This window comes from Dendrobates tinctorius, unplaced genomic scaffold, assembly GCF_039654945.1.
Source record: "Dendrobates tinctorius isolate UK_male_01 unplaced genomic scaffold, ASM3965494v1 ptg000111l, whole genome shotgun sequence".
Taxonomy (NCBI): Eukaryota; Metazoa; Chordata; class Amphibia; order Anura; family Dendrobatidae; genus Dendrobates; species Dendrobates tinctorius.
The window spans coordinates 24,232,235-24,251,787 of NW_027361779.1; the positions used below are offsets into that span (position 1 = coordinate 24,232,235).

General features: G+C 41.8%; 1 protein-coding gene across 1 annotated transcript in view; it reads left to right on the top strand.

Moving 5' to 3' along the window:
- Positions 1 to 19,553, top strand: part of BACH2 (BTB domain and CNC homolog 2) — a 378,746-nt gene that overhangs the window by 349,494 nt on the left and 9,699 nt on the right. The window contains exon 6 of the mRNA XM_073589560.1: positions 19,347 to 19,553. Within this exon, the coding sequence (XP_073445661.1) occupies positions 19,347 to 19,553 (207 nt within the window). The remainder of the gene's footprint in view (positions 1 to 19,346) is intronic.

Genomic DNA, 19,553 nt, shown 5'->3' on the forward strand with positions numbered 1-19,553 from the left:
AGTAGGAGGCGCCGGACTATCACATCACCGTCAGACTCAGGGCCTGCTGTTCCGGCCTTGGCCAGTAGGAGGCGCCGGACTATCACATCACTGTCAGACTCAGGGCCTGCTGTTCCGGCCTCGACCACTAGGAGGCGCCGGACTGTCCTATCACCGTCTGACCCGTGGCCTGCAGTCTCGGCCTTGGTCTCTGGGAGGCGTTGTGCTTCAACCCCGAGTGGTGGCGGCGATAGTCATGAGGCTCCTGCGCAGGCGTCCGCTGGACGCAGGCTTCGCTCCTCGGTCAGTCATGAAGGGGCTGGTGCATTACCATCCAGCCTGGTCCTGGGGGCGGTCCGGATGACATCATCAGGCCACGGGCCTGTAAGGGATGACCTGATCCCTCAAATACCTTGGGACTGCTCTTGCAGGCCGCCGGATATATTCTTGGTTCCCCTGCGTGTTACTGTGTGAATTACTGTTGACTGACTCTGTCTTTTGCCTGGACTTCTGACCCTTCTTCTGCCTAACGATTCTGTACCTCTGCGACTCTCCTGGTTTATGACACTGACTTCGGCCTGGATTCTGACTCTGCTTCTGCCTAACGATTCTGTACCTCTGCGACTCTCCTGGTTTATGACACTGACTTCGGCCTGGATTCTGACTCTGCTTCTGTCTAACGATTCGGTACCTCTGCGACTCTCCTGGTTTATGACTCTGGCTTCGACCTGGTATCTGTCTTTGCTTCTGTCTACCGTGCTTATACCATTTCTGCCTGACTGGTTTAGTCTCGGATATCATTGCCTCTGTGTCCTGTGTTGGAACACCTTTCTGGCGACCGTCCTGCTCTGGTCTTTGCTCCTATTCAGACAGCACCTCCTGGGCTCTGCTATAAATCCAGATCCCTGTATAGGGGTAAAGGGTATCAGTGTTTCTCGGGGTGTTGTCCGGCTGCAGCCCAGACCGCAGGCAGACGTCACATTTCCTTTACAAAACATTAGATTAGTATAGAAAGCTTCCAGATCGGGCTGTGCGCAGTAAGTGTCACACTTCATGTGTCCATTGCATATGCTTTTTATATATGTAACGACAAGGTAGTCATGGTCACAGGTAGTTATTCTGAGGAAAGCGACAATAAAAAATACAGCCATTATACTCTTTAGAGGGAGCCTGAAAAGTTGACTGTATATTGCTCTATCGAATTAAGCAAGTCCTCAGACAGTAACTGCAGTGAAGGAGTTTTGGGCACCTTGGCTGTGTGGCCCCTGCTATAAGGCAAGCTCCTCTTATTCTTAAAACAGACCTCCATCCCAAAGCCAGGATCAGAGAAAATTCCAGTCTTGGACATCAGGCTACTTTGCCACAATGAGTTTTTGGTGCATTTTTGATGTTGCAGAATCTCTGCACTGTTTCTGCAACTATTATTTAAATTGGTTAACTTGCGTTTTTTCATCTAGTTTTTGTGTGTTTTTTTAACATGCGTTTACATCGCGTTTTTGACGCTTGATTTTTTTTGGTCTCTTATTGGCGTGTGTTGCTTTAAATAAAGCTGTTTTGTTTTTGATACTTCCCGGTATTTGTCTTTGACAAAACTTTAGTGATATGTTTAGGTGCGGATTACATGCATTTTTGAAGCTTTCCCGCCTCAGAAACACACGTAAAATGCATGTGCGTTTTTTACCTATGGAATTTTCGCACCTAGTGCAGGTCTATAAGAAAATTCTGCACAGAAAACGCCATGTACCCACAGAGAAATTGACCTGTTACAGATTTGAAACATGCACCCTAGGTCATTTTACACTGCATTAAAAAGCAAAGAAGCAGTGTGGGCATGAGATTGCTATAAATCCCATCCACTTTGTTAGAACTGTAAGACGCTGTGTTTTTGACTCCACAAAATATGCATCAAAAGCTCATTGTGGGAACTTAGTCTTAATGTTTTGGTTATTAGGACCCAAATCCTGATGTAATGACTGGGATTGGAGATGGCGCTGAACCTGCCCATATAATCCCATAGATGCTGTGGAAAAAATACAAAAAGCATCATTCCTGCCTATAAGGTCATAACAAGCATATATTATGGCCACATTTTAACGACATCAAAAACAAATAAAAACCATAGACAGGTGAATTGCTTTTCTTTTCCCACTCACCTTCACCCTAAAAAAAAATAATTAACAGATATGTTCCTAAAATAGTTCTGATAAAAATTAACTTGTTGCTCACAGATCAAGAAACTATATAACTATATTAATAGTAACATGCAAATGTTATGGCTCTTTCAATATGACAACATAAAAATGATTTGTTTCCATGCAATGTGAAAAACTGTACATATTTGGCTTTGTCATGATTGAAACAATCCATAGAATTAAAGTAACAGTATTTTTGATGCACAGTAAATGGTATAAATCAAGAATGCCAAAAAGAAAAGCGGAAAGGTTGGTAAAAGTTCTTTAAAAAATGTAATACCCCAAAATGGTGCCAATGCAACTCTTCCTCCCGCCTAATAAACAAGCTCTCATAGAGATCTGTTGGCAGGATAAATAAAAGATTAAGGTTATGGTTAAAAGAGGAAGCCAGTACTTATCAGAGCGTTGCTATCTGTGTATGCACTGGGTGTCCACATCATCAAGCCTACCTTTAGCTGTTTAAAGTGCAATGCACTGTGTTTATTTGGGTGCCTGATGGAGCTGATATCCCACATTACAAAGGTACAAAGTCTGCTGCAGGTTGTGTGAAATGGAGCACAGATTAGACTTTACACAGTGCTGTTGAGGCCAGAATCTATCCTGTGATATGTTGTATACACAAGATGTCGTTGCCAGCACTACTCCATTGCCTGTTTCCAAATATTTAGCTAATGCTAGTCTATGGAGCTACGTCCAACTGTTTACTGCATTATTTATTTATACAGTAAAATTGCTATGTCTAGGCTGAATTATTTTTCAAAATGTCAGTACATCTATACAGCTTTCATGTGAAAGTTGTATTATCCACATAAAAGTTCTTGCTGCTTCTCTCTTGTGCTCTTAAGGCCCCTTTACATTTAGCGATGCACCAGCGATCCCGACCACGATACGACCCGGTCAGGATCGCTGGTGCATCGCTAAATGGTCGCTAGTGAGCTGCCAAACAGGCAGATCTCTCCAGGACTGCAGCACTCCTGTTCACTGACACTCCAAAAGTGGGAAGAGGTGTGAAGACTGGAGTTCTCAGAAGAACATACTAAGCCAGGCTGCAGCTGTGAACCTCTCTGTGGGCATTTGCTTTTCCCCTTTATGACTCAAACATGTTTTGTTTGGCCATAATCATAGAGGTGAAAAAGTAAACATCCAGAGAGAAGTTCCATGGTATATGACCAACTGGTTGAAGGGAAAATGTGCATATTGGACTCTCTTTATTACCGGAGACATAACTTTCGAGCAGAGAGGCTTAGAAAAAAAAATAAAACAACTCTTCCAGAATCAGTGGAGCAATGGGAATTAGTGAAACAACTCTATTAAAGTTAAGAAAAAAAATCCAGTGAAAGGTCTTCTGTAAGCACACGCTGCAAAGTCCAAAGTGGCAATCCACGTGGTGTAATTTTAGGGTTAATAAATGCAGATAAGAAAGGAACGATAAAAAACACAATTTTCTTGAAAAAATGTGATTTCTTATATTCTTTCACCTTATAAGACAGGATGGGATCCAGGTCGCTCTGCAATATAGGCTTGATGTAATCATCATGGCAGAAGGCTCCAGACAAGTGAAAAGATGAATTAGCCTTTTCCCAGAGAACGTCCTCTTGGCATAAGTTTGGGCAGTACACATTGCTATATGCTTACACTAAATTATAGTTTCATCTATTCAGTATTTGAGGATCCCACAAATAAAACAATATGCCGCACCTTGTATGTTTTTTTTATATATTACTCAAGAGGCAAGAGATGTAATTATATGGCAGGTACACAAATGTAAAAAGAGATGGTAATATTGCTACTTATTTAATGCAACTGTAGAAGAGCACTTAACTCACGATGATTGACAGGTTGCTTTGTATCTGTGTACTTATCGGTCAGGCATCGTTCACCAGTGAGAAGGGAGTGCTGTCCTCATGAATTCAGAGGACACATAACATTAAAGAGGACATTTCATTTGATTTTTTAATTTAAACTGTGTTTATATTTCAATTTATGCTGCTACAATGATTCTTGAACCCTTTTTCTCTATACCTTACGGTTCTATTGTTATTTTCTCAGTAACAAAAGGTGCAAGTTTTCCCTTTAACCAAATGGGCAAATATCACAGATCTTTTTTAATGGACGCAGCCATGTTTTGTTTGGCCAGTGTCATAGAAGAGAAAAAGCAAACACCAACAGAGTAGTTCTGTATACGCCCTGTTGGTTGAAGAACAAATTTGCCCCTTAATTATCGGGGACATAACTTTGGAACACAGGGGCACATAAGAAAAGGAAAAACTGTCCCAGAATCCGTGGAGCAGCGCCAACTGGGAAGGTACCTGGTTTAAAGGAATAATCCAGGCCGATTTTATTTTTTTCTCATGAGGTTAACTGACAGGGAGCCTGTTGCTAACTACCTACCTGTTCTGCACACAGTGGGCTCAGGGCGATCACAGACCACTCCTCCCAGTGGTTCTGCTGCTTCGCATCAGCAGAGCAGTTCTTCCTCTTCCAGTCTGCTTTGTCAACAGGGCATGAATGCCAACGTCATGCTTACTGACAGCTGGCTTTTCGCAGTTAAACATCATGGAGCCAGCTGTCAGTCAACATGACATCGGCAGTCACACCATTATACAGAGCAGAGCGAAAGAAAAGTAACTGCTCTGTCGAGGTAACGTCAATGGAAGCCACAGAATCGCTGACAGGAGTGCTCCTGCTAGACCAAAAGGTTTTTATAACCGGGACGCGTTTTACCACTGTACCAGCATCTTTCTCAAGTGAAAAAAAAGCAAAAAAACAAAGTACTGTTACTATGTTGAAACGTGTTTCAGTAATAAAAACCCTTTAATCTACTACTGGCCAGAGACTTTCCTTCGGGACAACCCTACAACATGAATTGTCCCTTCTGGTCTAAAATCTTCTGGAGGATCTCAACCCCCAGCCTTGGGGCAACACGTACACATTTGCTCAGGAGTTGTGCCTTTCACAAGCCAGGTGAGCAAGACCTACCATTTCTCCCTCTCTCTCACTAGGTTATCACCCTATCTTTGTGCGCTTTGTCCATATAAAGCCTGTCTTGAAATTAACTTTACAGGCATTATCCTTTATACGGGTTATACAAAATCCTTTCATCTTATTATCAAATAAAGACAAACACCTCTGACACACTGGAGAAAACTGATCACCTTCCGTTATTTGCACGCAAGTCTGAATATGCATTCTGTGCATATGATTTTATATGAATTAATTGAATTATTTTTTTTTAGTTTTCCCCAGTTTTTATACTTGTTTTATTGTATGTTTTTGGAAGGCTTTGCCTAAAGAAAAAACCTGTTATTTACCTATACTGGCTTATTTTATTAAGGCCTCCATACACATTAGACTTACATTGGCCAATACATCTGATATTGACAAGTTCAGCAACTGTCTAATGTTTATAGGGGCTTCCTGACAGTCCCTTGATAGATGAGGTCAGAGAGCTGAGGCATTGAGCATGTCCGATAGTGGACTGCCTATCCTTTTGTTATCTAAGTGATTGTCCGGCAGCTAAGGAGCTAAATTCTCAGCTAAGAATTCCTGTATATGAGAGTCAGAGATAGTTATCGGATGGTAGCTATCTAAAGTGAAAGGGGAGGCGTTGTTTTTCTGCTAATGCCGGTTAGGGAAGTTATAGACAAAGTTTTGCTCCTTCTGCCTGATCCTAATTCAGATCAGTCCTTGGATTGTTCTAATGTTTGCGGTTGCTGCCCTCTAGTGGTAAAAGTTGAGGACTACTATAGCACAATGCCTATGACACCAGTACATTTGGCTGCCAAGCCACAGGTACTCCATTGCAAAGTCCACACCAATTTAATTTAACTTAATGGTAATAATCTGCAAGTGAAAAATCCACATTAATGGACAATTTCTAAGTGAAAAACTTTTCCAGCATGTGTATGAGATTAGTTTAGATCATGTTACTGTGTGCTGCTGCACATTTTCCGTGGCTGTTCCCTTTCATTATTAATGAGTGGGAGGTTTTAGATCACATTCACACATGACAGTAATGGTGTGGTGGAAAGCTATGCCTTTACTGCACTACAGCAAATTAGGAACATACACATACGTTTTAGCAAAAGTGGTTCTTAGAAGAGTTTCTTAGTAAAAAAAAAAACAGCATTGTGGTACAACAATAAAAAGCTGAGTAGCATTGAAATTATGGTTCACATTGTGGTTTCCTCATTGAAATTGGTGGGAAAATGTCAAAGCTTCAGCAGGATCCAAGCAGAGAGAAGACTGAAGCCTGATGTAAGCTCGGTCATGTGTGGTGCAGTCTGACTTAGCTGATGCTTTGAAGGGACAGCACTCCAAAGCATCTGCAGGATCCAGGCAGAGGAGAGTGAAGCCTGATCTGAGCATGCTCAGACTGCTGTCATTCACCGAGACGTAGCACTGCCCCATCAATGACGTGCGCTACTCTGTTCGTCCGATTCTGATCCGCAGATCAGAAGTAGTGAAGGCTGCTTCACAACAGAGGACTATGTGACCCACACAGAAACGGGGCAGGGAAGGCAGTAGAAATATGTTACAAAACTGATTATTAGTCTGACAGAGCATTGTGTGGCGCAAACTGTACATTAACTAAAAGTCAATAAATGAGATGTTTGGCAGCATGGAGTACTTTTATTAGGCCGGAGTCACATGAGCGTATGTTCACTAATGCGAGAGAATCGGTCTAATTTTGCAGATGACACTCAGCTCTAACTCTGTCAGCGATTGATCTGAGTGTCAGTACTCTGTGCTCAGATGCTCGTGCATGAGAGAATGGCAACACAGGTGCGGAGGCGGCGGAGAAATTAATCTTTCCATCCACTCCATTGCCGACGTCCGCGATAATCGCACTGCACTCAGATGACATTCGAGTGCAATCCAGTGTTTCACATGCACCCGTAGACTTGTGTGGGTGAGTGCGATCCAATTCTCATATGCAGCATGCTGCCATTGTTCTCTCATGCCAAATCGACATGGAAAATAATCGCAGATCTGAGGTGCCCCATAGTATAACACTGGTCCGAATGCTATGCGATGTTTTATTACATTACACTCGGCCGTGTTAGGCTGGTTTCACATTTGCGTTAAAACAACGCTGCGCCCTGCGTCGTTAAGCCCCGCCCCGAGCCGGCTCCCTGCCCGCCCCATCCGGGATCACCGCCTACTTTCGCATTTGCACGCATGCGATCGGCGCACCCTATCTTTAGCATAGGGTGCGCAGATCATGCGCTGCCAGTGTGAAAGTAGCGTGCTGCGCACTTTTGACGGTGCGCCGTGCGCGCCGAAATGCAACATGCTGCATTTCGGCACGCACGGCGCACCGTCAAAAGTGCGCAGCACGCTACTTTCACACTGGCAGCGCATGATCTGCGCACCCTATGCTAAAGATAGGGTGCGCCGATCGCATGCGTGCAAATGCGAAAGTAGGCGGTGATCCCGGATGGGGCGGGCAGGGAGCCGGCTCGGGGCGGGGCTTAACGACGCAGGGCGCAGCGTTGTTTTAACGCAAATGTGAAACCAGCCTTATACACCCTTAAGATGATTACCATGGTCAGAACTTAGAAACTAGAAGAATTTCTAAATGTGTATTAATCTGAATGTAATATATTCTGCCCAACTTTATTCTTGAGACAGAACTTTTCTTTTAACATTACAGTGTAATTAGTCGTCTTTGACAGGTGTCAGTCTCGTCCCCCGCAATTCACTTCAATTTTTACCTGTTTTTAACTCCTGCACAGCAAGACAGAAACACAGGCATGCACATAATTTTCTGTTATGTGTTACATTGTATGGTATGGCCTATGTTTTTTATATAACCGACAGGTGGTCCCAACTTTACAGCAGTCTGAATTGCCTTTAATGTCTATATGGAAGAATCAGACCTATGCTGCTAGATCTGTAAATGCATACAATCCTAATCCAGCACAAAGGCTTGTTTTAAACAAAGTGGGGCCCTAGGCTAAAGTTAAAAGTCCCCAAATGCTCACATATTACACCATCACACAGAAATATCTAGGTTGCATTTTCACTAGCTGATTTCAGATGGTTAAATTAGAGCTCAACTATATTGCAGTCGTTTAGCAAGTTTTCCCAACTGCAAAGAACGGAGAGATCTGTAATTTTTATTGTAGGTACAGTTCAACTGTGAGAGACAGAATCTATAGATAAAAAACAGAAAATCACATTGTATGATTTTTACATAATTAAATTGCATTTTATTGCATGAAATAAGTACCGTATATACTCGAGTATAAGCCGACCCAAGTATAAGCCGAGGCACCTAATTTTACCTAAAAAAAACTGGGAAACCTTATTGACTCGAGTATAAGCCTGGTATGCATTGTCCCCTCATCCCCACCCTGGTAATCACGGACTCCTCATCCCCGTCCTGGTATGATTGGCCCCCATCCCTATCCTAGTATGCATGGTCCCATCCCAATCCGTGTATGCATGACACCATTATCCTGGTATAATTGGCCCCCTTCAAAAAACATTAAAAAAATTACACTTACCTTCCTGCACTCCCTCACAGCATCTTGTTCCGGTGCCAGCAGCTGCTTTATGCTTTTAAGCAGCACATGGCAGGGACGTCATGTGCTGCTCACAAGCAGAGCACAGCTGCCAGAATACTCACCGCTTCCCACGCCGGTACTACAGTGGGGAAAAAGTATTTAGTCAGCCACCAATTATGCAAGTTCTCCCACTTACAAAAATGAGAGGCCTGTAATTGACATCATATGTACACCACAAGTATGAGAGTAAAAATGAGAAAACAAATCCAGAAAAATCACCTTGTCTGATTTGGCAAGATTTATTTTGCAAATTATGGTGGAAAATAAGTATTTGTTCACCTAAAAACGTGCAAGATTTCTGGCTCTCACAGACCTGTAACTTCTTTAAGAGGCTTCTCTGTCCTTCACGCATTACCTGTATTAATGGCACCTGTTTGAACTTGTTATCAGTATAAAAGACAACTGTCCACAAACTCAAACCGTCACACTTCAAAATCCACTATGCTGAAGACCAAAGAGCTGTTGAAGGACACCAGAAACAAAATTGTAGCCCTGCACCAGGCTGGGAAGACTGAATCAGCAATAGGCAAGCAGCTTGGTGTGATGAAATCAACTGTGGGAGCAATAATAAGAAAATGGAAGACATACAAGACCACTGATAATCTCCCTCGATCTGGGGCTCCATGCAAGATCTCATTCCGTGGGGTCAAAATGATCACACGAAGGGTGAGCAAAAATCCCAGAATCACATGGGGGGACCTAGTGAATGACCTGCATAGAGCTGGGTCCACCGTAACAATGGCTACCATCTGTAACACACTACACCGCCAGGGACTCAGATCCTGCAGTGCCAGACATGTCCACCTGCTTAAGCCAGTACACGTCCGGGCCCATCTGAAGTTTGGTAGAGAACATTTGAATTATCCAGAAGAGTATTGGGAGAATGTCATATGGTCTGATGAAATCAAAGTAGTACTATTTGGTAGAAACAAAACTCATCGTGTTTTGAGGAGACAGAATGCTGAGTTGCATCCAAAGAACACCATACCTACTGTGAAGCATGTGGGAGGCAACATCATGCTTTGGGGCTGTTACTCTGCAAAGGGACCAGGACAACTGATCTGTGCACATGAAAGAATGAAAGGGGCCATGTATTGTGAGATTTTGAGTGCAAACCTCCTTCCATCAGCAAGGGCATTCAAGATGAAACGGGGATGGGTCTTTTAGCATGATAATGATCCCTAGCACACCACCAGGGCAACAAAGTAGTGGCTTCATAAGAAGCATATGAAGGTCCTGGAGTGGCCTAGCCAGTCTGCAGATCTCAAACCCATAGATTTGAAAGTCCATGTTGCCAAGCGACAGGTCCAAAACATCACTGCTCTAGAGGAGATCTACATGGAGGAATGGGTCAACATACCACTAACAGTGTGTGCCAACCTTGTAAAGACTTAACAGAAAATGTTTGATCTGTCATTGCCAACAAAGGATATATAACAAATTATTGAGATGAACTTTTGTTAATGACCAAATACTTATTTTCCACCATAATTTGCAAAATAAATCTTGTCAAATCAGACAAGGTGATTTTCTGGATTTGCTTTCTCATTTTGACTCTCATAGTTATGGTCTACCTATGATGTCAATTACAGGCCTCTCTCATCTTTTTAAGTGGGAGAAGGTGCACAATTGGTGGCTGACTAAATACTTTTTTTCCCAACTGTATATGCGTGGAGGGCAGTATTAAGTAGCGCACACAGTGTCAGCTGCCAAGCAATCACGTGTGCCGCTACTTAAGAGAAATGAATATTCAACTCTTTTGAGGCCCATGGGAGTGGAAAGAGGTGAATATTAATTTGTCTTAAGTAGCGGCACACGTGACCGCCCGGTAGCTGCAGGAGCCGGCTGCTGTGGCTGACACTTTGCGCGCTGTTACAGAGAAATAAATATTCATTGCCAGTGCAGTGAATATTCATTTATCTTTAGCAGTGGCTCTAAATATAGAATCGTAGAGTTGGAAGGGACCTCCTGGGCCATCTGGTTCAACCCCCTGCTCAAAGCAGGATTCGCTAAATCATACCAGACAGATGTCTGTCCAGCCTCTGTTTGAAGACTTCCATTGAAGGAGAACTCATCATTTCTCTTGGCAGCCTGTTCCACTCATTGATCACTTTGTCAAAAAGTTTTTTCTAATATCTAATCTGTGTCTCCTCCCATTCAGTTTCATCCCATTGCTTCTAGTCTTTCCTTGTGCAAATGAGAATAAAGATGATCCTTCTACAATGTGACAGCCCTTGAGATATTTGTACACAGATATTAAGTCTCCTCTCAGTCTTCTCTTTTGCAAGCTAAACATTCCAAAATCATGCAACCTTTCCTCATAAGACAGGGTTTGCAGACCAGTCACCATTCTGGTCGCTCTTTTCTGAGCTTGCTCCAGTTTGTTGATGTCTTTTTTAAAATGTGGTACCCAAAACTGGACACAGTATTCCAGATGAGGTCTGACCAAAGAGGAGTAGAGGGCAATTATGACTTCACGTGATCTAGACTGTATGCTTCTGTTAATATATCCTAAAATTGCATTTGCCTTTTATGCTGCTGCCTCACACTGTTGACTCATATTCAGTCTGTGATCTATTAGTATACCCACGTCTTTTTCACATGTGCTGTTGCTTAGCCCTATTCCTCCCATTCTGTATATGCTTTTTTCATTTTTATTGCCCAGATGTAATACTTTGCATTTTTCCCTGTTAAAAACCAATTCTGTTAGTTGCTGCCCACTGCTCCAGTTTATTTATATCTTTTTGAATCCTCTCTCTCTTCTCTAGTATTAGCTATCCCTCCTAGCTTTGTGTCATCAGCAAATTTAATCAGTTTACCCTCAATTCCTTCATCTAAATCGTTGATAAAGATGTCGAACAATACAGGGCCCAGGACAGAGCCCTGTGGTACCCCACTTGAGACATTCTTCCAACTGGATGTGCAGCCAGTTACAACCACTCTTTGGGTCCGATCACTAAGCCAGTTATGAATCCACCTAACAGTTGCCTTGTCCATTCCATACCTAGTCATTTTTTTCAATAAAGATTGTGTGAGATACTTTGTCAAATGCTTTGCTGAAGTCAAGATATACTATATCTACAGCATTTCCCTGATCCACCCAATCAGTGATTCCATCATAGAAGGAAATTAAGTTAGTCTGACATGACTTATTAGTTACAAACCCATGCTGACTGTTTAATCACTTCATTCTTATCCAGGTACTGACATACATGTTGTTTAATAATTTGTTCAAAGATCTTTCCTGGTATAGAAGTCAGACTCACCGGCCTATAGTTGTCTGGGTCCACCTTCTTTCCCTTTTTGAAGATAGGAACAACATTTGCTCTTCTCCAGTCTTCTGGGACTTCTCCTGTTCTCCAAGAATTTTCAAAGATTATGGGAGAGGGGTTCAAAAATTTCTTCTGCTATCTCCTTCAGTACTCTGGGGTGTAATTCATCTGGACCTGGAGACTTGAATTCATTTAGGTTAGCTAAGTGTTTCCTCACTATCTTTCTGTTTATAGATATCCTGGATTCTTCTATTCCATTAATAGGACAGTGAAGAACAGTTGATGTTACATTTCCTTTCTGAGAGAAAACAGATGCAAAATAGGAATTTAAAAGTTTGGCCTTCTCAACATCCTGTCTTACCATTAAATCATTTTCATCCTGTAAAAATCCTATAGCATCTTTGACTTTTCTTTTACTTTTGACATATCCCCAAAATTCTTTATTATTGCTTTTGACGTCTCTTGCAAGCCTCAAATCATTGTCAGCTTTAGTAATCTGATTTATGCCCTGCAGGTTCTGCAGACAGCATTATATTCTTCTTTAGATATGCCTCCCCCTTTCCATTTTATAAACATTTCTTTCTTCCTTTTTAGCACCATTTCCTCCCTGTTTATAAGGATTAGATCCAAAGTAGCAGATCCCCTTGTTTTATCCCCTACCTTTTGGAAGATAAAGTTGTCAGCAAGAGAGGATAAGAATTTCCTTGACCTGTTAGTTTTGCCTGAGAGAGATTCCCAACAAATGTCTGGATAGTTTAAATCTCCCATGACCACTATGTCATATTTTTTGGAGAACTTGACCATTGATGCATAAAGAGTTCATCCATATCTTCAGCTTGCACAGGTGGCCTGTAGTAAATGCCTACAATGGTGTCCTTTCCATTGTTCTGTCCTTGTATTCTTACCCAAACAGTTTCCACAGAACTCCCGGTCTCTGAAGCTTCAATCTCTGTGCAGATATGTGCGTTTCTAACATACAATGCGACACCTCCTCCTCGTTTATCAAGTCTGTTTCTTGCAGATAAGTTGTATCCTTCTAGCCTTCTATTCCAATCGTGTATTGTCCCACCAAGTTTCAGTGATTCCAATGACATCATATTTATTTTCCTGTGTTAATAGTTCCAGTTCTCCTTGTTTGTTGCCCATGCTTTGTGCATTAGTATAGAAACATTTTAGTTTGTGATTGGTTTCTCTTTCTCCAATATTTTTATTTAGATTTTTTTGTCTTTGTTCTTTCTTCCTACTTCTAATACCAGAGTTCTCAATAGTATTTGCCAGGTGTATGGCTTTTTCTGGCCTTTTGCTTCCTTTCCCACATTGTTCTAGTTTATAGCTCTCCTGATGAGTTTAGCAAGGCGACTTCCAAATACATGTTTTCCAGTCTTCGTAAGGTGCACCCCATCTCTAGCAAGTAGTCCATCATATAGATAATTCACTCCGTGATCCAGAAATCCAAATCCTTGCTGACGGGACCATCGACGTAGCCAGTTGTTCACTTGCAGAATCTTATTCCATCTCCTTGTTCCATGGCCATCCACTGGGAGGATGGAAGAGAAGACCACCTGCGCTCCCAGTTCTTTCACTTTCTTGCCTAAGTTTTCAAAGTCACTGCAGATGGTTTCCAGGCCGTTTCTTGCTGTGTCATTTGTCCCTACATGTATTTGCAGGAATGGGTAGTCATCTGTAGGTCTGAAGAGTCCTGATATCCTGTCAGACACATCTTTAATTTTTGCACCTGGAAGACAGCACATTTCTCTTGAAGTTATATCCGGTCTGCAGATAGCGGCCTCTGTTCCTCTCAACAGGGAATCCCCCATGACCACCACTCTCCGTTTCTTCTTCACAACATTTTTCTTTCTCCATCCAGGAGGATTCTGAAGGCGTACAAGGTTGCTGTTTGTGAGCAAAGTCTTATCCTGATGTATTTCTTCATCGTTCTCCTCCGTGAGAGCCTTGTACTGGTTCAAGAGCAGTATGGGTGCTGACTGCCTCCCGATCCTTCTGCTTCTCTGGGTCACATGCTTCCATTCCTCTGTTTCTTCAGGTGCACTTCGAATTTCTTCTCTTTCTGTAACATGAAGAGATAATTCTGCTTTGTCTAAGAACTCCACCTTCCTTAATGATCTTCAACGTAGCTAACCTTTCTTCGAGATTTTGCAGCTTTTCCTCCAACAGGGACACAAGCTTGCATTTGTGGCATGTGAAGTTTGGCTTTTCCACTGGTAAGTCTGTGAACATGTAGCAAGAAATGCAGCTCACCAAATGGCTCCTGGCCTCTTCCATATTGAGATTTCAAAACGATGAAAAATTAGCCAAAATTTCCTCTTTTCAGCTGCAACGGCCAAAATCCAGTGATCGTTGAGCTCGCGGAGACTCTTCACTTATCCCAGAAGGGACTGGGAATCTGCAAATGATCTCCTCAGGACTCTTCCTCTGGTTTTCTGGTGGGCACAGGAGTTAGCTGCAGCAACCAGCTCCTACCTCCTGTAACAAGCTGCTCTGCCGATGCCTCTCCCCCTCCAAGTTCTGGACACCTCACTCAAGTATAAGCCGAGGTGGGCATTTTCAGCACAAAAAAATGCTGAAAAACTTGGTTTATACTCGAGTATATATGGTATTTGATCACCTACCAGCAAGAATTCTTGGTCTCACAGACCTGTTTTTCTTTAAGAAGCCCTCCTACTCTGCACTCATTACCAGAATTAATTGCACCTGTTTGAACTGGTTACCTGTATCAAGGACACCTGCCCACACACTCAATCAGACTCCAACCTATCCACCATAGTCAAGACCAAAGAGCTGTCTCAGGACACCAGGGACAAAATTGTAGACTTGCCCAAGGCAAGGATGGGCTACAGGACAATAGGAAAGCAGCTTGGTGAGAATGTAACAATTCTTATCGCAATTATTAGAAAATAGAAGAAACACAAGATGACTGTAAATCTTCCTCGGTCTGGGGCTCCATGCAAGTTCTCGCCTCTTGGTGTAAGGATGTGTCTGAGAAAGGTCAGGAATCTACACATCTACACAGGAGGACATGGTCAGTGACCTGAAGAGAGCTGGGACTACAGTCTCAAACATTACCATTAGTAACACACGATTCGGTCATAAATTAAAATCCTGCAGGGCACACAAGGTCCCCCTACTCACGCCAGAACAATTTCAGGCCCATTTGAAGTTTGCCAGTCACCATCTGGATGATCCAGAGGAGACATAGGAGAAGCTCAACTCTGGTCAGATGAGACCAAAAAATGTTTTGATATCGACTTTGCTCACTGAGTTTGTAGGAAGAAGAAGGATGAGTACAACCCCAAGAACACCGTCCCAACCATGAAGCATGGTGGGGGAAGCATCATACTTTGGGGGTGCTTTTCTGCAAAGGGGACAGGACGACTGCACCATATTGAAGGGAGGATGGGTGGGGTCATGTACCGTGAGATTTTGGCCAACCACCTCTTTCCCTCAGTAAGAGCGTTGAAGATGGATCATGGCTGGATCTTCCAGCATAATAATAACCCAAATCACACAACCAGGGCAGCTAAAGAGTGGCTCCTTAAGAAGCATTTCGAGATCCTGGAGTAGCCTAGTCAGTCTCCATAGCTGAAGCGAATAGAAAATGTTTGTTGGGAGCTGAAACTCAATGTTGCCCCGAAACCTGAAAGATCTGGAGAAGATCTGTATGGAGGAGTGGGCCAAAATCCCTGTTGCAGTGTGTGCAACCTTGGTCAAGAACTACAGGAAATGTCTGACCTCTGTTTTTCTATTTTTATCAAGCACTTATTTCGTGCAATAAAATGCAAATTACGTAAAAATTATGCAATATTATTTTCTGGATTTTTTATTAGATCCTGTCTCTCACTAGCAAAATCGGCAGTGTATCAAATATTTATTTTACCCACTGTATATACTATACACAGAGCACATACATATTCACAGAACATATAATACTCTCATATGTATAACAAAGAGCACATATATAAGTACGTGCTTTACTAACTGTCCATCAGCACACCCGCAATTCAATAGGTTTCAATGACAGTCGGGGGATCCACTGCACACCCTTCTGTGTGTCATGACGGCACTCCTGTGAACGTCAACTCATGGCTCGCATTCATAGGAGACCGTTTTTTTGCTATATACAACAATACTGTGGTATTGCTGTACATATCACAACCAGACGATCACAGATTCAAGTCCACTAAGAGACCTAACAAAGACAATAAAAAGTTTATAAAAGTCTGATCTATCAAAATATCAAATTAATTAATGCAATAGGTAAATGGTGGAATAATATAAACAATCAAAATGCCAGAATTGCAGTTTTCTGCAATAGCAGAAAAAAATACAATAAGGAGTGATCAAAACATTGTATGTATCCTAAAATGGTATCAATAAAAACATTGGTTCAGGTCACAAAAAAAAACAAGTCCTCACACAGTCTCATCTACCAAAAATTGAAAACATTATCACTCTGGTAAGATGGCGACACAAGTAAATTCTTTTTTCTTTTTATAATTTCCAAATTTTCTTTCACCATTAAAGGTAATTAAAAAACAAAAATGCATGCTTAGGTTAACCATATTTTTACTGACCTGGATAATCAAATCATCAGGTCATTTTTATTGTATAATGAATGCTGTTAGAAAGAAAAACACAATTTTGCTTTTTTTTCTCTATTTTGCTGCACTTGGAATTTTTTTCCCTAATTTCCAGTAAGTCAAGTACAACTTGTCCCGCACAAATCGGGCTACATCGACAGAAAATTAAAAAAATATATAATTCTTGGAAAATGGGGAGGAAAAATCAAAAGTGCAAAAATGAAAAATTGCCTAGTTGAAAAGGGGTTAAAGAAAGTGGTGTCTCTCTTTTGAGGATTAGTGAGTCTCTCTGGAAGGTTAGCCCATTGAGAGCAGTATTCTACGTCCTCTCTTTTGAGGTCTAGAGCTTCCAGATTACTGTTAGATTTCTGCAAGTCATGCCAGTCATTCTCCAGAGTTTTGATTAGCTCTTCAGTTTTAATACCTACTGTGCGTCAAAGACAACTTCATGCAAAATATCTTCTTTGATATGTACAAAAGCGTTTTCTTAAGTTCTTCCTCAAAAATTAGTTGGATGCTTAGAAACATTTCAGAAGAATTTAGGAAATCATCCTGGATGTCAGGCGAGGGTGTCAGGCGAGGGCAACGAGGTCTGTGTTGATGACTTCCGCAGTGCCTGCACATGGCGAGAGAAGAAAAGGTTTTGGTCCCAAGTTGTGCAAAAAATAGAATCTCCGAAATCATTTGAGAAGGAGCCAAACGCTAGAAATCCCGATTTCTTTTGGCAAATTTAGGTATCCCCAATACTTCCCTCACACAATCCACTGCTGAACAGTGCTTTTTTATTTTTACTTGAGACTGGTACAGAGCGCATATCACACATTTCTTCGTGAGCTGTGTGCATGTATAGAGCAGAACATACAACAGCTAACCCCCATATTAGATAACTTCTCAGTTACAATGAGCCATAAAATGGAAACTGACTGCTAGCTGTGCAGTCAGTAGCCATAGAAAGTTTTCCTAATGACTAATTTATATGGAGCAATAGATTTTACATTGGGTTGTACAACATGTAACAGGATGCACCAAGCATGTATTGTCAATGCAATGTCATGCTTTAAAATGCAATATTATAGCAAATTCACTAAGCAGCACTATGGATACTGCAGTCAGTGAAACTGCACAGTGTAACTATTTTCAGTGACTTGAGCCACATTGCCAGCTAGTTGCGTTTGTTACTATTACAGCAGCTATCATTTGATATAATATCTGGGAAGGCCACTGGTGTTCTTGTAAGGGTCGCATAGGTCGAGATGTTTTGTCACAACCCTAGGCAGCAGTGACATTGGTTCTGGGTTCCTCGGGGTGTGTGTGATGTAATTTGCAGCTGATATTTCCCACTCAGGCCACATAGCCTCAAATGACACATGAAACCCTAGATATAGTGCCTTACAAAGGAAGGATTTAGGCCATTTTCTAAGAATAAAGTGAACTTTACTGTTTCAACTGGTGTAACATATATACAGTAGGTGGCAGGAACAAAGATTGTGGCTCACATCTTCTGTTTTACACAGACATACAAACGTATTGTTTTAATGTGACAGCATATCATTATAAGTACACCACCTCAGCAACACAGCATGATTGACTTGATTACTCCATTCTTTCTCTCTGCTCTTCACATGTGCTACCCATAGCCAAGCCTGACAAGTCCAGTATTTCTTCATAAGAATCCCAGGTTTGGCCTACACATTTCCTCTTTAACCCAATTTTGCCTGTACTGTCTCGATTACCTCTTTGTGCTCCTGGCCATACGCACTGCAGCTGAACTTGACTTCCTTATCTGTTTCACTTCTCAGGATCCAGGATGCTATGGCCATTTTAAAATCCAGTCTGCCACTTTATCCAGTATAGTTACTGGGCTTCCTACCTCAGCCAGTTCTATCATGTTCCCAGTGACTGGCTTCCCTTCACAACTAAATAGTGAGTCACCGAACCAGGAAGTAGCTCTCTTCCTACTCCCCAAAACTCCTCCCCACTGTAGGGCTGGCTAGCTGTTAGCTCATCTGTACGCTGCATCTACCCTGATACTTTCTCTTTCCCAACACAAGTGCACAGAGGCGCATTAATCACACATTAAATAAATAATTGCATCAAATAGTAACATATGGAAAATGCAGCAATATAGCGCATATCAGCACTATAAAGTCTTCAAGAAAGTGTGGCTTCTCTTTCTATACTGTTACATACTTTTTATTGGTTCAGACAGCACATTTGCTGTGGGGGTTGGTGGTCATTACAAATGCTGACAGGAGCTCAGTGCAGACAGATTTGTACACGTTTCTTTGAGTTGAGTATTGGTTGTATATCTACTTAATCATTAAGCTTACCTTGCTAGTGGCTACAGACAGCAAATGTTTTATAATTTAACGTAATGACTGCTGGGTGAATGGAAACTATGTATATGTAGATTATTAAGTAACTCTGCTCCAATCCCTATAAGGATATGTTACATAATAACTATGGACTTTAATAGAAAAGTACTACATTACTCAAGGTTGATGCCTAGCCTCGGATTTCTGTGTACTTCCCTTAGACAAATGAGATGTTGTAAGTGAATTTTTGTTTAGATTCTGTAGATCTATGTTATAGTTAGTTTGGGTATTATCAGTCATCTAGTCTATGTACCTTTTTAGCTTGCTTTGAAAAACGCAACTAGATGTTTAATGTGAAATCCAAGTATGGTATTTTTGGTTCTAGAACTTTTCTGGATACTCTTCTTCTGTCTTGTAGGTTAAGCTGCCCTTTCCAATTGATCAAATCACAGATCTTCCACGCAATGATTTCCAGATGATGATAAAAATGCACAAGCTGACCTCAGAACAGTTGGAATTCATTCATGACGTTCGACGGCGAAGCAAGAACAGAATAGCTGCACAGCGCTGTCGCAAGAGGAAACTCGACTGTATACAGAATTTAGAATGTGAAATACATAAGCTG